This window comes from Phacochoerus africanus, chromosome 11 (genome assembly GCF_016906955.1).
Source record: "Phacochoerus africanus isolate WHEZ1 chromosome 11, ROS_Pafr_v1, whole genome shotgun sequence".
NCBI lineage: Eukaryota > Metazoa > Chordata > Mammalia > Artiodactyla > Suidae > Phacochoerus > Phacochoerus africanus.
In genome coordinates this window covers 102,813,554-102,832,673 of record NC_062554.1, presented here as the reverse complement: position 1 = coordinate 102,832,673, position 19,120 = coordinate 102,813,554, and the positions used below count along the sequence as shown (strand labels likewise).

The window sequence follows — 19,120 nt, the reverse complement described above, 5'->3', positions numbered from 1 at the left end:
TTGGCAGAGTTCCCGTCGTGGCGCAGCAGAAATGAATCCGACTAGGAACCATGAGGTTGCAGGTTTGACCCCTGGCCTCGCTCAGTGGGTTAAGGATCCAGCGTTGCTGTGAGCTGTGGTGTAGGCCGCAGACATGGCTCGGATCCCGCGTTGCTGTGGCTGTGGTGTAGGCCAGTGACTACAGCTCTAATTTGACCCCTAGCCTGGGAACCTTCATATGCTGTGGATATGGCCCTAAAAAGACAAAAAAAAAAAAAGAGAGAGAGAGAGAAAAAAAAAAAAGAAAGAAATGTCATTGGGGAGTTCCGGTTGTGGCTCAGTAGTAATGAACCCAACTGGGATCTGTGAGGATTAGGGTTCAATCCCTGGCCTCTCCCAGTGGGTTAAGGATCTGGCATTGCTATGAGCTGTGGTGTAGGTCTCAGATGTTGTTCAGATTCCGTGTGGCTGTGGCTGTGGCATAGGCAGGCAGCTGCAACCCTGATTTGACCACTAGCCTGGGAACTTCCATTTGCTGCAGGCGTGGCCCTAAAAAGCAATAAAAAAATAAATAAATAAATATTTAAAAAATTTTTTAGAAAGAAATGTCAGTGGCTTAATAAAACTGCCTGGTAGGTTCTGGTAGAGAAGTAAGAATAAGCCGTGCATTCGCACTCCTGTTTGAGTAAAGCAGAGAATCCACTTGCCGTGTGGGATGGTGTTACCTGGTTCTCTCTCTTTCACCACCGCAGTAGAAAATTCTAATCAGTTGCTGCCATTAAGAAGGAAGCAAAACAACCAATGCAGTAAGTGGGCCAGGAGTTATAGCTTGGGCTCATTATCATTCTCTTGCCTCCCCACAAATGAAGAAGGAATAAATCTTCCTAGCAAATGATCATAAAATTCAGCCATTCATTTGAAGCATGACTTTTCTTGGGATTATCATAAAGGGGATGGTTTCAGATACTAACAGCCTAGGGCTTCTCTGCAATTGCTGGCTCAGTGGTATGAGACTTATATTAACTGTCAGCGGAGTTGCCAAGTTTAAATGAGATACGTGAGATTTTGTTGCTCATTAAAGGTATTGCCATGCATGAATTATTAAGGTGATCTTAATAAGTAAAATGCAAAAACTCCATTACAGCCGTTGTCTTTTAAGTCATTATGAATTCTGTGAATTATTACCCAGCTACTTGCTAGCATATAGCAAATAAACGACATTCTAAGATCTACTCCAGTTTGTCATTATATCCTAGAGTCTTTTACTCAAGAAAAGTAATTATTCCTCATCTTTTAATCTATCTTTCATCTCTTGCACATACTCATAAGAATTTTGACCCTTGCAAATGATGTTTGAAAAATCTGATGAGCATCCATTTCACCTTGTTATAATATTGAAAATTTGCAGTTTGGGGAGTTCCTGTTGTGGCTCCCTGGGTTAAGAACCCGACTAGTATCCATGAGGGTGCCAGTTAAATCCCTGGCTTCCCTCAGTGGGTTAAGGATCTGATGTTGCCTTGAGCTGTAGTGTAGGTCGCAGATGGGGCGTTGATTTGGCATTGCTGTGGCTATGCAGACGCTGGCAGCTGCAGCTTTGATTCAACCCCTGGCCTGGGAACTTCCATATGCCATGGGTGCAGCCCTAAAAAAAAATGTTTTTTGCAATTTGTTATGCTACCCTCAAAGTTCATGTCATACAATCATCTTAAAGGCAACACTGCTTTGTAACAAGTCCCTTTGGGTAATGCAGAAAGAAACGTGCACACGTGGAACCCAAGCCACACCTCCTCATCGTGCTCTGCCATATGCCAGAGATCCTTAGAACAATGTGCCAAGCTCAGAGCACTTTGTCTCCAACTCAAGTTAGCAGATCTTTACTATGTCTCTTCTTACATCCTGTTGCTTTTTAATATGATGCTTCCTTGTTTTAAGTGGAACTTACTGCCTCAATATCTGCAGAATACTGGGACATCAATGTTTATGTTGTCCCCCAGGACAGAATTGAGAATTTAATTTGTAGCTTTTCACTATAAACAAACATGATGCTGACGACCTAAAAGCATGTGCTAGGTAGGGTTTAGGAATGACTGCGACGATGTGCCAGTTGTAGGTCTGTCCACTCATTTATCATGTGTCCACAAAGGTAGGGTCCCAATATTAGTGGAAAGAGTCAACTGAGGTTGAGTGTCCACAGATTGACAACAAACCATTAACCAAACCAAAAGGGCCAGTATTCATCAGTAGCCATTGTTCAGTCATTTAGCCATTCATTAAATAAATATTTTTAAGTATTTGATTATGAGCTAGGACTGAGTGAGGGGCTGAATTTAGTCCTGCCTCAGTGAACTTTTAGTCCAGTGAGAGAGAGAGGTATTAACCAGAAATCACTAGTAATCACAGAAGTAAATATGAAATTTAACTGCGATAAGTGAAGGAGGAGTTGACGTACTGCTAAGAGATAATACATAATAGAGAGATTTACCTTGGTCCAGAGGATCAAGGAACTTTCTTGAGAAAATGATAATTTCAGTGAGATGTGAAGGAAGGATAGGAGTTAACTAGGAATAAGGTAAGAGGAAGAGTGTTCCATGCGAAGATAGCAGTCTACAGTAGGAGGAAGCAGGTGTATTTGAGATGCTGAAGGAATGGATCAGACACCGAGAAAGTGGGGTGATGTGCAAAATGATGTCAGACCATGAAGAGCACTGTAGGCTGTACCGAAGATTTGAGGATCTGTTATGTGCATGCTGAAAATCCTACTGAAGTGCTTGAGGACTCAGGAGACATCAGATTTACATTCAGAAAAGCAGGTTGGGGCATGGGGGGATGCGCTGGGGGTTTGGGATGGAAATGATATAAAATTTGCTTATGATGATCATTATACAACTATAAATGTAATTGAGTAATTAAAAATGCTGTAAAAAAAAGAGTTTATTCTAACTGGATAGCAAATTGGAGAAGATAACATAGGTATAAGGAGGATCTTAAAGAGACAGTGACTGCTGGTAGCTTGGACTAAGGTGCAGCAGATATAAAAAGAAGTAGAGAAACTCAAGAGAAATGAAGGCAATAACATTGACTGAGCTTAATGATAAAACAGACATGGGACAATGAGGGAAAGGGCAGTGCTGAGAATGACTCCCTGGTCTCTGGAGTTGCAAAACTGAGTACATGCTGGTGCTTTCCATCACGAAAGGGACAACAGGACTAAATACAAGATACATCACAGTCTGCTCCAAACAGTGCTCCATTAAAACCTAAATAAGTTAGAGTGGGTAGAATCATAGTCTCTATTCTCTCCATATATGCTAGGGAATTTCTTCAGGAAAGAAAGGGAAAAAAAAAACCTGGAAAGCATTGTGGTTTGGTGGAGGGTGCCCACTTTTCAGCCCTGTGAGCTTTTAAGCAAGTCATTTCATATTGCTAAGCTTCAGTTTCCTCATCTGAAAAACGAAGATACTTTTAAGACAATGGTTATCATGGCCACCTCGCTGCCCCAGCCCAAGAGCTGCCCAAGGGCCTTTACCCCAAACCCAGGAGGACCAGGCACAAAGCGAAACTTCAGCTATCTTTTACAACCAAACTTTCACAGGGTTAACATTTTAACCCAGCTAACAGCAAAATAGCATCTCTAACAGGACCTAGGATGGAGGTACATGCATAATAAAGACTGTCTCTTTAAAAAAAAAAAGATTTAAAAAAATGTATACACACATTTTTTATAAGTATTTCTTTAAAATGCAAAATTCACCAGTTTTATAAAAATAATCCCAAAGTGATTTCAGTACCAAAAAACCCCCAAACCCAGTATTGGCAGTCTTTGCAAGCTCTAAAACCCCAACTCAGGATGCACCTAGGAAAAAGTCATCTCCTCTTTAAAAAATAAACAGCAAAAAAACAAAAACCTTTCTCCTCCTCCCTGCTCAACTTCCATAGCTTATTCCTAGAAACACCCAAAGAGTAACAGTGTAAACAAGACCCAGTTCACTTTCCCCAACTTCTGACTACCAGTGAAGGTTCACACCATGGATGGTTCCTTAGCAATTTTCAGTCAAGAAAAAAACAAAGATACTTTTTACCCTATGAAAAGCTCCTGAGTGTGCACAGAAATGTTTGAGACATTGTAAACATTTACTGAAATGTATGTTTAATGAGCTTACCACATAATCACTTGTTAACCAGAGCCCAAGTTTATTATCAGACTTCAGCTTCAATCAGACCAAGAAGTCTTCCCCACTTAGCCCTGTCTGAGTCAGCATGTCATAATGGTAGGACCACTGCTTTAAGTTTCTGCCCTGGAGGAGGTTACAGTCTGATTAGGGAAAAATAAACAACTTAAAAATAATACATGCTGAATGTAGTTTAGAGCCTGACTGAGGAATGGGCTAGAAATGCTGTAGGTACTGAGAGATGAGAGACAGTGTTGAAAGCCAGAGTTAGAGAGGGTTTCCTGGAAAAGATGGATTCTGGCCTCAAAGGGTGGCCAAGACATGGGTGGGTAAGGAGAAGAACATCCCAAATCAGGGGAACAATGAGGATGGGGCATATGAGCCTGGGAGGACCACAGTGGTTGCTGATTAAAGCAAGGCGCTCATAGCTAGAAGCTGTGGAAAGCTGTTTGCTAGTAGACTTGGGTTAACTTATAGTAAGCACTGAAGCAAGGCAGAGAAGTTTAGACTTGTAGAAAGAATGAACTAGGGTGGGTTTGGAGCTGAGAATATTCTTCCAAGAAAACAACAACAACAACAAAAAACTGGGAAAACAGAGAGACTCCAGTAAGAGAAAGACAAAAGCATTGTGACAATGACTATACAGGAAGTAACAAGGGTATGGGCTATAGCTAACATAAAGGGAATAAGGCAGATGCTACAGGACATTTCAAAGAAAAAAATTGATAAAACTCAGTCACCAACTTTTTCTCCATTGCACACATCAAGAGATCACTCTAACATTTGAAAGAAACCTGAGAAAGTGATGAGTGGAGAGTGAGCTAAAGCTAACTCCTGGAGGGACAGTATAGCAAAATTAATTAAATGATGCTGCATTACATGTAAGGGAACTATTCATTTGACAGAGCAATAAAAATCAGAGCACAGGGGAAGATAATGAACTTTGGGGGCATAAGCATAGAGGTCACAGGCAATGCTGTAAAACTGCAGCAGCTCTTCATAGGAGAGCATTTAGATAGACAAGAAAAGATCCCTAATTGCATAATGAGTGGAAATAGCTATGAAGTGAACCAGGAGGATGCAATAAGGGAGGTTATTATTATTATTATTATTATTATCAGAATAACATGGTATCTAAAAGCCAAGTGAAAATAAACTATCGAGCAGAAAGCGATGGCCGTCAGTGACAAAGGCTCCCCAGAATTATGAAGAAAAAAAATTTCACAGTAAATTTACTAGATTTTTCGATAAGAAGAGAGTCAGTGACCTTCAAAAGAATGATTTTTGGTGAGATGCTGGAAATAAACACAGCCTGTCTTGCCTAGAGCCCATGGGCTTATCCACTATATTAATATTACGTCTTTATTGCTTGCCTAAGAGATATAGTCCTAGAAGAAATGGGAAGGAGAATGCCAGGAGTTCTCTAGAGAGGCTAAAAAAAAATAGGAAGATGCCGAAAATCAATTTCATAGCCTCTAATCTGAATCTGCCTCCTCCTCAACTAATCCCAGACCTAAAAATAACAGGTGGCTCAAGTGGCACGGGTTCTTGAAGTGTCACCTGAGAACCAGGGTGAGTCAGTGCAAGGGCAAGTAACCCAAACCCAGCAAGAAGGGCGGGGTTGGGAGAACTGCCACTGGAAGGCTCAGGTGTGACCTGGCTATTTTAAGTCACAATTTGAAGATGATCCATTCCCTTCTACTAGCCTAAGGACCTGGCTATACCACTGTCTTTAAAGATCAACTACTATGCTTTGGAAGCCAGGTGGTTTTAGCGACAGCACGAAAGCCACTTAATGTGTGCAGGAAGTTTAAAGAAAAGGTGATAAGCCCAAGAAAGGGCAAAGAGATTGTGGAAGGACTGGGTGATGAAATGAGGTTGGAGGAGATGACACTTTTTGCAGGTAAACAAATTTAAGAGACGAGGGATATTTGTCAGTGAAAATCCCACCTACTATAACCACAAGGAAAAGAAATACCAAATAACTAAGCGTAGTATTTATTGGATTCATCATGGAGAAATACTCAAGTGAATCACTAGTTCACTTAAAGAGAGATTATTTAAACGTTCCCTGGTACTCTTTATTTCTCTCTATTTTTACTTCCAGCTTATCAGTATCTTTTGAAAGACTTCTTGCAAGCCTTGGTATTACTGAACATCTTGTTAAAATGTTTCAATCCAGTCAAAGAAGGCTTGGTCTTCTCTTATATTTCTGTCTTCTCATACATCATTTTGATACTTTGGACATTGCTGCTATTGCTTTACCATATTTATGCTGGTGTCTCAGAACTACAAACATAAAACAATTTTGGCTGGTGTAAACCATGGTACTATTGATTTTTACATACTGAATATATTAAAATATATGTGGGCATTAGGTTAAGACAAATTAAATCTATTTCCACTACAACAGAGAGTAAAACTATTTCCAAAAGTTCTGCATTTCCTCTGAGCTTTATCACCTGTCAGCCTTGTTGCCAAAGTTTTATCTGAGAATTTGAGATTTGGCTGTACTTTGTACATATGCTACGTACAGATGCTTAGGATTGTTTTAACAATTAAATATAAGTTACTCTCCATGTAGGATGTATTTTGTAAGTTATAGGAAATTCATCTTATTTGAAATTCATCTTATTTAGGAAATTCATCTTACTTGTATTTAATGCCCTCAGTAGTGCTCAGAGCACTGTAGTTTCTTTCTTTCTTTTTTTTTGTCTTTTTTTGGGCTGCACTCAGGTATATGGAGGTTCCCAGGCTAGAGGTCTAATCAGAGCTGTTGTTGCCAGCCTATGCCAGAGCCATAGCAACGAGGGATCCGAGCCACATCTGCGACCTACACCATAGCTCACAGCAACGCTGGATCCTTAACCCATTGAGCAAGGCCAGGGATCAAACCCACAACCTCATGGTTCCTAGTTGGATTCATTTCCTCTGAGCCACGATGGGAACTCCTGTGATTTCTATTATCATTACAATTATGATTACCAGCAAAGATAACTTTATTTTGCAAAAAAAAGGGATACCCATTCTCTTATTTGTAATACTCAAATCAAAATTTTACTGTGAGTTTGAAGGGATCACAGATTATTTTTGACTCACAGTTATCTATTTAAGATCCAAACATAGAAAATTATAGAGAATAGTATAAAACATAATCATCACAGTTTTAACAATGATTTATGACCAACCATGTTTCATCAATAGCACTGCTCACTCCTGCCCCCCGTGTTATTTCAAAGCAAATCTCAGGCATCATATCATTTCAACTGTAAATACTTTAGTTTGTATATCTAAAAGAATTTTTTAAAATAACTGTCAAATCATTATCATATCAAAAAATTAATGATTGTTTCTTATACTTACTAAGTATTCAGTGTTCAGATGTCCCTGTTTGTCTAAGATGTATTATACTTTTTTTCAAATTAGGATATAAATCAACATAGTTGGTTGACATGTCTCTTTTTTTTTATTTTATTTTTTTCCCACTGTACAGCATGGGGATCAAGTTACTCCTACATGTATACATTTTTTTTCCCCACCCTTTGTTCTGTTGCAACATGAGTATCTAGACAAAGTTCTCAATGTTACTCAGCAGGATCTCCTTTTAAATCTATTCTAAGTTGTATCTGATAACCTCAAGCTTCCAATCCCTCCCACTCCCTCCCTCTCCTGTCGGGCAGCCACAAGTCTATTCTCCAAGTCCCTGATTTTCTTTTCTGTGGCGATGTTCATTTGTGCTGGATATTAGATTCCAGTTATAAGTGATATCATATGGTATTTGTCTTTCTGACTCATTTCACTCAGTATGAGTCTCTAGTTCCATCCATGTTTCTGCAAATGGCATTATGGGTTGACATGTCTCTTAATTCTCCAACCTCAAGCAGATAAGAGCTAAAGTCAAGCTTTTAAGATGAGAGCTAAGAAGTTATTTGCTTTCATCACAGACACACAGTCAGTGGCTGAACCAGAATTGCACCAAAGTTCTCCATTTGTTTCTCTATCAAGGAAGAAAGAAAGGCCATGTGAGGTGGCTCATTTAAATTCTCCTATTACTAACTGTCTTATGCTTTCCACCCTACTTCCAGAGAGGTATCTTGAAGGATCTGGGTCACCTTATAGGGGTACTTTACCTTTATCACATTTGCCTGAGATCGTAACCTGTAGTCTAAACACTTTCTCTTCTCCTGACAATATTCAGACCTCAGTGAATTAAAACAAGAAATTTGAAAGAAAAGCAAGTGACAGTATACATTCTTTCATGCACAGATTAGTGCTCCCTAAAAATGCCAAAACATTGCACTGATTTAGTGTCCTGTAAATGCCCAATGTTTCATTACAATCACCCAGAGCATTTTCTCCCAAAAGACCCAGGATGCACAAATTAAATGACCCCTGCCAGCTGCCAAATCTGTGGTCTTCCAGCCTTTACCTGCCATCCAGGACAGCCAGGATTCTCAGTAACACACCAACTCCAGCAACAATGTGCCAAGTCAGGAGTTAGTGGGTTCCAGATTCAGTTCTAGACTAAAAAGCTCTAGAACCCTCCCTCCTTGACTGGCAGTCCTTCCACCTGTGAAATGAGACCTTTGTACAAAACAGTTTCTAAGAGTCACCTGCTCGTTTCCACAACAAAGTGTGACTTCCTTCTTTTGTTCATAGCTCAGTGTCATCTTTATCAAGTTATCCTCTAGAGCAGGGTCTTTGGGTTCCCCTGTTGGATGGCGCATCCCTTTAGAGCCCTTCACAGGTGATTCATTCACACTCTTGGTAGCAAAGTTCATGCCTCCTTTCTAGCCTATTTTTGTCTATAGATCATAGGCTGTGACCTTCTGCTCAGTTGAGCTCATCTATGCTTCTTCTCAAGTATATGCCTACGAATGGAACTTCTGGGTCCTATGATAACTCTGTGTTCAATGTTTTGAGAAACTGGCCACCTGTTTTCCCACAGCAGCTACACCATTTTACATTCCGACAAAGAGCTTATGAGGGTTCCCATTTCTCCACATCCTTGCCAACACTTGTTATTGCTGGGTTTTTTTCATCATAGTCATCTGGATGGGTATGAAGTTTTATCTCATTGTGGTTTTGATTTGCATTTCTCTAATGACTAATGATCACGTGTTTCCCATGTGTTTTTGGCCATTTATATAACTTCTTTAGAATATTCTCCACTTTTGTCCAACACAGAGACGTAGAGTCACGGAGGAAATTTTATGCCCAATATAAAGGCAGGGTCTTGGGTAGCAAGGCAAATGTGGGACACATTTTGAAATGAGACAGGCACTGCCAAGCTTCTAACTCAAACACAGAGGGCCAGGGACTTCACCTCTGACATGGAATTGCAGAAGTCAAGATAGACTTGTGTATACCTTCAGCAGCAGGAGACACAGCTGCCCACAGCTAAACATCTTTTCAAATTTAGGGATAATGATAGGAATAAGATTATTTTGTACAAGTTGAGATAGGGTTTTGAAGTTGAGAATACAGAGTAATAATGAACCAATATATCCTTGCCTTATCTCAGTTTTGCGCATGAATTAGTGTGATTTATGGCCTTGGGCTTCAATGCCTTCATTGGTGGAGTCAGAGGGTTGGCTCTTTTTTCTAGATTTTAATATTTTATGTACCTCTTTGAGAGTAAAAGAAACATCAGGAAGACTGAGAAGGCTTTTTGAAAAATAATGTATTGTTTCCACCAAAGGACTTTTTCTCTGGATGATGCTGCAGAAAATGAGGACTTCCTATGTAGACAGAGCCATTCTGAAGAAAAGAGTAGATAGGAAAGACTCTGCAGTTTGTATCACGATTTATTAAAAGATGTGTAGACAGTGTGAGGAAAGTTCCTGGGGAGAGCAGTCATGAAAACTGTACTATTGACAACAACACTTTTTAACTACTTTGCAAAGGATGTTTAATTATCAAGCAACGTTTATGAGCACTTACACTATGCTGTAGACAGAGAGGAAATGATATAAATTCAGAAAGGATGCACGGAGAGACATTTCAAGGATATAGAAAAAGGAGAAATCTGCTCTGCAGCCACTTTCCCCACAATGCCAAGAAGCAGCAGCTGGTGAAAGCCATCATTATATGGAAGCTTCAGGATAAATGATGACACCTGCCAAGGGACTTCACCAAGACACTTTCAGGTCTTGGTAAACATGAACTAATTAATTTTCACAACACCCTTGTGAGGTGGGAAGTAGCATTTCCCTCGTTTTGCAGGCGGGGAAATGTCAGCGCATAAACATAACCGATTTGGCCCCTTTCTACAGTGAACCTGTGACAAGGATGGGAATAAGATGTCCTGGAGCTTCAACTTCCAGACTTTCATTTTTTTAACTGGTATTCCGATTTATCCCCTTAGTGAAAGTGTCCCCTTTTCTTATAAGATATATTGGACAGTCTATGCATCTCCTGTTTCATGGGGTAGGTATGATTATCCCCAGGAATGGAAAATTATCCCATTTAAGATGGGTTCCTTAAAATCATCTAATTTAATGCCTTTATCATATATATATATATATATAAAGTTACTCACTATGGACATAGAATTTACTAGAACCAGAGTGCAGATCACAGTCTTTAGTTATCTTTGCTCTCATTGCCAACTCCAGTTCTCATACATTGCGTATGTGGTCGCCCACTGTTTCCTTTTCTCTGGAATGCCACAGAATTGTCCACACTGAAAATGTCATGGTCTGAAGTCCCCATAAAAGCCATCAACTCCAACCATGCATCTGGCTCTGAAATCCTGTATATAATCTTTCTGATAAGTGGCTGCCTAGACTGTGATTCAGCCCAGCCAGTGTTCAGAAAGCCCCACCTGCTAGGCAGCCCAGGCCACCTCCCCACTGCTAGGAAACCCCACCTCCCCCTTTAACAGCCATCAATTCACTGTCCACTCCACCGCTGACCCCCAGTCCCTGCCTACCCACCCTCAACATGTTTCCTATTCGATTCTTCCTGCCACCTTCATTGCTGCCTATCTCACATTCTCTCAGTGAGTATTTCTGAAGCCCTATCTAGAGATGTCACCAGTGATAAAATGATAAGGAGGCTAATCCAACAGAGAAAACTATGCAAAAGTATGCACTTCTAATAAAGGTGATAAAGGCTTTAATAAAAGATGATGGAGCCTGTATAAGATATCAGAGGAACAAGGAAATTTTATTACTCGCCTACTATCTACAAGCACTGAAGGCACAAACCAGTATTCCCCAAAGGAATACAGAGATATTCCCTGCCCTTCAGAAACTTATAGTCTTTGGAAACTTCTCATAAAATTTGGTGTGATACTCATTAGTCTATGAATTACTTAGAAGTATATAGTTTATTCTCTTTATCCAATGTAAGGGCATGATTTAATTTCTACTCATCTCATTTTACAGAAATGTCATGCTAATTTCTACTTTCATTCCATACTGGTCAGAAATAAAGCTCAATAAGTTATAAATTTTGTTATGTCTTACTGATCCTTACTCTGGGGACAAATTCAATCAATTTTTGTCTTTAGGTTTTAGAAGGGATAGTCTTTGGTGGTTTGGTTCAATATTAAATATAGATTTATTGATTCACCTTTGAAAATTAAATAATTTTAATCCTCTCTGGCTTCTTTTGAATGGTGGAAGTGTTTAAAATCTTTGACATTCTATTTCTGTGTATTATTTTTTTTTTTGGCTTCTTAGGGCCATACCCCACAGCATATGGAGGTTCCCAGGCTAGGTAGGGGTCTAATCAGAGCTACAGCTGCCAGCCTACACCACAGCTACAGCAAAGCCAGATCCGAGTCATGTCTGTGACCTACACCACAGCTCACGGCAATGCCAGATCCTTAACCCATTGAGCAAGGCCAGGGATCGAACATGCAACCTCATGGTTCCTAGTCGTATTTGTTTCTGCTGTGCCACAATGGGAACTCCGAACATGCAACCTCATGGTTCCTAGTCGAATTTGTTTCTGCTGTGCCACAATGGGAACTCCCATCTGTGTATTACTCTTACATTCAGTAATAATGAGAAAATTATTTTACAACTGTATTTTAATCCTTTATATAAGTATATATTTGTCTTCTAAAAAAAAAAAAAAAAGTAGAGGCATTCCTGCTGTTGTCCAACAGTATCCACAGCATAAATGGAGTACTGGGACACAGGTTCAATCCACCACCCAGCACAGTGGCTTAAGGATTTGGTGTTGCCGCAGCTTTGGTATAGGTCACAACCTCGGCTCAGGTCTGATTCCTGACCTGGGGACTTCATATGCCATGGAGTGGCCAAAAAAGAAATCTTAAAGTCTAAAAGAATAAGTCTGCAAGTGTTGACTTGTTATTAAAATCCAAGCAATGATGTGCTATGGAAATATGATATTCCACTATGTTATTTATAAAGACATTGCTTCATGTAAACTGGTATAGCTATTAATAAATGTAGTCATTAAAAGTTAACTGATGAGGGAGTTCCCATCATGGCTCAGCAGGGTAAGAACCCGACATAGTGTCCACAAGCGTACAGGTTCCATCCCTGGCCTCGCTCAGTGGGTTAAGGGTCCCGCATTGTTGCAAGCCGAGGGAAAGATCTCAGATGTGGCTCAAATCTGGTGTCGCTGTGGCCGTGGTGTAGGCCAGCAGCTGCAGCTCCAATTCTCCCCCCAAGCCCAGGAATTTACACATGCCACAGGTGTGGCTATAAAAAAAATTAATTTTTAAAAATTAGCTGATCAGCAGAGCCACTGAATTGCACAACCCCAGGGGGCATCTTGCTTCCCATGATAATACCAACTCCTCACACCTTAAAGCACCTGCTAAGCCCTAGGTGCTGTACCCCGAGTGAACAAAAAAGGATTAACCTGGCTTCCTTATAACTTACTCTTCTGAAGAGGAGACAGTCATTTAAGAAATACGTATGCAAATAAGTCTATGACTACAGTTGTGTTCAATACTCTGAAAGGAAAAGAACAGTTTGCTGTGGAAGAAATGTAATTTGTAAAGGAATACGAAAGAATCTCTCTCTGTGAGGACCTGACGTTTCCTCTGAGACCTGAAGGACATCACAGGGGTTAATCAGGCAGAGAGAAAGGAAAAAACGTGCAGGCAGAAGGCAGGGACGATTTGGGGAGTTTGGGGAGCTTAAAGGGGTGCAGGCTGCAGAAGCGAGCAGCCAGGCTGAGGGATTAGAGGAGAGGTCTCAGCGCAGGTAGAACCTCATGGGCCAAGGAGGAGCATGGGGTGAAGTTAAATGCAACAGAAAGTGACAGGAGGGTATTAGGTAGACGTTTCTCCGCTGAGAGGAACAGATGGGAGCTGGCGAGCAAGACGGGCTATGGAGAAAAGAGTGCAGCGATGCTCGATGCTCGGTAAACAAGTATCGAACTGAACTGTTTATTTTCAGAAGGAAAATCTGACTTCTGCTCTGTTTCTTTTCTATTTTCTAAAGCAAATGTAACTGTGTTCAATTAGAAAATTTGAAATCCTGCTGTTGTTTGCTCTTTTGCCCTACCTAAAACAGATATCTTTCAGTCAAATGATGAACATATCTCTTAATGACAGAAGTATATAAATCCACGGAACAAAAGTTGCTTTCCCTAATGACTTTGTCCGTGGTCTTTGAATGTCCAGGCTCACTGAAGCCTCAGGCATTGTTTGGATTTTACTGCCATCTAGTGTCTCTGCAAACATAAGTTTATTTGTGTTTCTGAACCAGACACTCCCCCAGGCTATGCAAATAAGCAAATATATTTCTGCTTCTGGAATGGGAGAATCTCTGGGTTTTATTTATATTGCATTTAAATCAATATAAAATAAACCCAGTCTTACCTATTACCCTCTCTTTCTCCCCTGTCCATTTATCTAGTGTTTCACTGATCCTTCTAATTTATACCCCACAGTCCTCCTGAGACTTTATTGTGAGAATCCCTGGTGAATGCCGTGTGAGACCCATTGCTGAGAAGGGTTTGGCTTTAGGAGTTGAAATCCTCTCCCCAAGTCAAATGCAGCATGGTTTCGGCGGCTTCAAGGACAGGCCTCTTTTCCTAATTTGCAAACCTAAGTTAGCAGCAGCCCCGGTGTCCCTCCACATTGTGTTTCCAAACAAAATTCAGGGTTCACTGTTCCCCTGAGGCGACTAGTTTAGAATTAGTTTTAGTTTCTGTTTTAGTCTGTTTTTACAAAGCCCAGAAAGCGCCTTGTCCCAAAATATATTCTCAAGCTATTGCAGTACAGTTTGGTTTGGTTTGGTTCATCAAAGCTTACAAAGAATATTCCAATAATGAACGCTTTTTCAGAACACAGGCGAGCATGTGTGTGCATTTGTGTTACACTCCTCCACGCCCCTGTTCAGACATGGCAGAACACATCCTCCATTATAATTCTTTTTCTTCAAAGGTCCCAAGCTACTCGTTTCCGTTGGCATCAACCAGCTCCTTTTGACAAGCAGCAGACGTGGGCAATAGATAATGTCTATATCGGGGATGGCTGCATAGATATGTGCAGTGGCCATGGACGGTGCATCCAGGGAAACTGTGTGTAAGTAGATTTTCTTTTTCCCCTTCTTTCTGCAGGAAGTTCCTGATTCACATTCCAGCCAGGAGATTTTTCTGAAGCTGGTTTCTGAATCACTCCCCAGCTGCCTTAAGTTATACATTTTCCCTGCAATCTGACATGGAGCTGACTCTGGAGTATAAGGCTATTGTATCGTCATTCTTGCTTAGAGATCAGGAACTGAACAATAGCTATCTTGTAAGGAGAAGGCTGAGTTATAATTGACTGTCTTTTATTTCCTTCTGTGTTTCCGTGATAGACCTGAGCCTTGAAAAAGACATTAAAAGAGGTTCAGTAATTCAGTGTGTTCTGACTGAAAAGAATACATCATATGTATTTTTCTCACTTAGGTCTGAATATATGTAAAATGATGTGTGTTACTGGTGGTTTGATGGGTATTATTTGCATAAGAAAGCATGTAAATGCTTGACCAATTCACCAAGTGTATTTGATGAAGAGACAAAGGAGAAGTCTCTCTTGGAGAGCCTTTGCATCTTCAGAAGGATAGAAATAAAGTGTGTGTGTGTCTGTGTGTGTCTTTGTACCCCAGGCCTCTGTGTTTTATTTTCAAAAATTAGATGTTTGATAGGCAGCATGAACGAAGATCCTGAAAGAGAATTCGTAGTCTCTTCTCCACTAATCTCTGCACACCTGGGAAGTCTTTCCTTTGATTAATGATTCTAGCCTATATCCAGCATGACCTCAGAGACCCTGGGACCCCCCAGTCCTGTATCCATATTTCCTCCCACAATGCACAGGGGATTCGGTCCTGTGGTCAAAGATGGCAGATGCCATCCACAGTGCCCTCTGTTGTTTGGAACATGGCCTCTTGGGTTTCTCGTTGGCCTAAACCTCTGTTAAAAAGACCAATTTCATAAATTATCAGGACCAACCCATTTAGTTTGGCAGCTGCAATTGTTTACAAGCCATCCAGAGCTGTGTCATATAGGGACACGGCTCTAGTATATTCTTTGAAGTTGCTTCTTTCTCTCCAGCTGCTTCTCTCTCACTTCTCTCCAAATCGCTACTTTAGGAAAGCCTAGAGGCAGTTAATTCACAGCTTATTTCTAACCTAAAGCACTGTAAAGGATAGCAGGTGAATTCCAGCAAGCTCTGTGAAGATAAGTAACCTTTCCTCATCTCAGACTAGAAAAAATGAGTTGGTTTCACTAATTTGAGAGCACTCTTGTGGGGGCTGTGTTTGATGCTGACTTTTCCTTTCCCCTTTGCCACTCACAGCTGTGACGAGCAGTGGGGTGGCCTGTACTGTGATGAGCCCGAGACCTCCCTTCCAACCCAACTCAAAGACAACTTCAATCGGGCCCCCTCCAACCAGAACTGGCTGACTGTGAATGGAGGGAAGTTAAGTACCGTGTGTGGAGCTGTGGCTTCGGGAATGGCTCTCCATTTCAGCGGGGTTAGTGCTGCGCTGCCCTGTGTTCATGTCTGCATCCTCTGAGTTCTCCCCCAACAAACTGAATCTCTTTCGAAGTTCAATTGGCAAAGCAAATTTCAGAGTCAGACACGCTAAATGCATACCCTAATGTGAACTTTAAACTTTATTCAAATCAAACAATGCCAGTAATTTTCAAATTTTTCCTATTACAAATTAGTTGGGGTAATTTAATTATGAAGGGTAGTGTCAACACCAGGCACATTTAAGTACACATTTTAAAAGGTCTTAAATGAATTCCCATCCTGGGATAGAGTGCTTGTACAGTGCGTGAGGGTCTTCCATCTGGATGCTGCTTGAATTGAAAATTCCTGAGCTTGCAACAGATTTGGCAGTTAAGGAGCCAAAAATCTGCAAAATGAACTTCAGTGTTTCCTGAATTTATTAACAACAATTAATCCTTTCTCTAAATTATCCAAGAAACAATAATTGTCAGTAATTTCTAGACATTTGTATTTATAGCAGATGATTTTGTGAATGTTAGAAAACTGCTTAGAGGAATTTTTTAGTTATTCTACTTTGCTGCCAAAGATGGCTTGTTTAAAAGCAGAGTTTCTCCAATGCTATAATTGAATGCCCTTCATCAGCAATTTATTTTTTTAAACAACAGATTCACTGTCAGTTCTTTATTTCCCTACCATGCCCTACCTTAGAGTTTGCATTTGTGTCAATGAAGTGTACTGGTATTTTAGCCCAAGAGTAACACAAGGACACATGGGATGTGGGATTTTTATAATTATCAACAGTGACTAAGAATGCAGTGTTCCCAGTACTCCTCCTAGCTTAGATGGAACTCTAAGAGGTTTTCCTCATAGGTTCAACTGTGTTAATGAATTAATATAGAAAATATTAAAATCAACTATAAAAGTTTACATTAAAAGTTTGTTATAGGATATTCCCCAGTGGCTCTGTGGGTTAAGGATCTGGCATGGTCACTATAGCAACTCGGGTCTTGTTGTGGCTTGGGTTCAATCCCTGGCCCAGGAACTTCCACATGCCACAGGACATGGCAAAAAAAAAAGTAATAGTGAAGCTTATTACAATTAAATTGTATTAAACTTTTGGACATTGTTTTAAAATTCATATTAAAATAGTCATTTCAATGTGCTATTTTATTAATAGCCGATGCCTTTTAAAAAAATCAGCAGATATTTGTAAATAACTGGAAATATTTTAATAAAAATAGAACAGTTGCTTTAATTCCGGCCCTCATATTGCTTAGAAGAAAATCGAAGACAGTCTCTTTAGAATCCATTGCCCTTTGTAAGTAAGTTTTAATACCGAAATTGTAAAGTTCAGCATATATTTGCTGAGTATCTGCTGTGTGCTAGAGGCCATGCTAGGAGCTAGTATAGTAGGAGAGAAAAATCATTATTGCAACATGATGTGACTTGTATTACAAAAGAAGGATAGAAGCCAGAGATTACCTAAAACCTATAATGATGATTTCTTATCACTGTTGTCACATTCTACTTCTTTTCCTTAGGGTTGCAGTCGACTGTTGGTCACCGTGGACCTAAACCTCACTAATGCTGAGTTTATCCAATTTTACTTCATGTATGGATGCCTGATCACCCCAAACAACCGTAACCAAGGTGTTCTCCTGGAATACTCTGTCAATGGAGGCATTACCTGGAACCTGCTAATGGAAATTTTCTATGACCAGTACAGCAAACCTGGGTCTGTATTCTATCTCTCATAACTAGTGTGTTGAGGAAAGATGCTTGGTAAGGCCTGCCAGAAGTCCGTCACAGGGACCACAGGGGACACACTCACCAGTAGAGGATGCCTCTGAGACCAATACAAAACTAAGGTTTCAGAGCTGAATAAACGGCTTGTTTGGGGTTTTTATTTCAAGAGCAACTAGTCTGTGAGATCAAAAGTAACATAATGCCAGTAATGAATAGACCTACTCCAAAAACTCGTATAAATTAATGAATATATGATCATTAACTTCAACAGCATTTTAGGAAAATGGAGACAGAAAACCGATTTATTTGTTTATGTAGTGTTCATTCCATTTTAGAGAATTGGAGCCTAGAAAAGCAATACAATAACATACAATTATCCTTATTTTTTAATTCCTTATTGAAAAACTCCAAATAAACACAATATATGAGGCATTTTAAAACATATACTCTGGGAGTCCCCATCATAGTTCAGCAGAAATGAATCTGACTCGTATCCATGAGGATACAGGTACGATCCCTGGCCTTGCTCAGTGGGTTAAGGATCCAGCATTGCCTTGAGCTGCAGTGTAGGACATAGACTTGGCTTGAATCTGGCATTGCTGTGGCTGTGGCATTGTGGCATAGGCCAGTGGCTATAGCTCTGATTTGACTCCTAGCCTGGGAACCTCTATATGCCATGGTTGCTGCCCTAAAAAGACAAAATAATAATAATAATAGTAATAATAAATTAAAATAAAAAATATATTCTTAGAATGAAATAATGCCCTTTGCAGCAACATGACTAAACCCAGAGATTATTGTAATACTGAATGAAGTAAGTCAAAGACAAATACCATGTGACACCACTTACATGTAGAAGCTAAAAAAAAAATATGACACAAAAAACTTATTTATAAAACAAACAAATTCACAGGTTTCAAAACCAATCTTAAGGTTTTCATAGGTGAAACCACTGGGGCAAGGGAAGAAGTGGGAGGGTGGGAAAAACATATACACACGACTGTGTAAAGTACATAATTAATAAGAACCTACTATATAACACAGGAAAATCTGGGAACTTCCACATGCTGCAGGCACAGCCAAAAAAAGAAAAAAAAAGAAAGAAAAGGTCAAAAAAAGTTGTTAAAAGGAAAAGATCATATTTATTAAAGGAGGAAGAGGAAAATAGGGAAGAGGATGGTGAGAAAGAGAGGAGAGGTTAGAGGAGAGGAATGACTGCAGCCCAATCAAGAAACAGAATAAATAATAGCTCCCAGAAGGGGAGGGGGGGGAGATATAGATAATCCTTCAGTGT

The 19,120-nt window shown here is 40.1% G+C and overlaps 1 protein-coding gene across 3 annotated transcripts in view; it reads left to right on the top strand.

Moving 5' to 3' along the window:
• Positions 1-19,120, top strand: part of RELN (reelin) — a 500,685-nt gene that overhangs the window by 443,646 nt on the left and 37,919 nt on the right. For all 3 annotated transcript variants that reach the window (XM_047752963.1, XM_047752962.1, XM_047752964.1), the window contains exons 47-49: positions 14,527-14,667; positions 15,922-16,099; positions 17,622-17,815. In XM_047752963.1, coding sequence (XP_047608919.1) covers positions 14,527-14,667; positions 15,922-16,099; positions 17,622-17,815 — 513 coding nt within the window. The remainder of the gene's footprint in view (positions 1-14,526; positions 14,668-15,921; positions 16,100-17,621; positions 17,816-19,120) is intronic.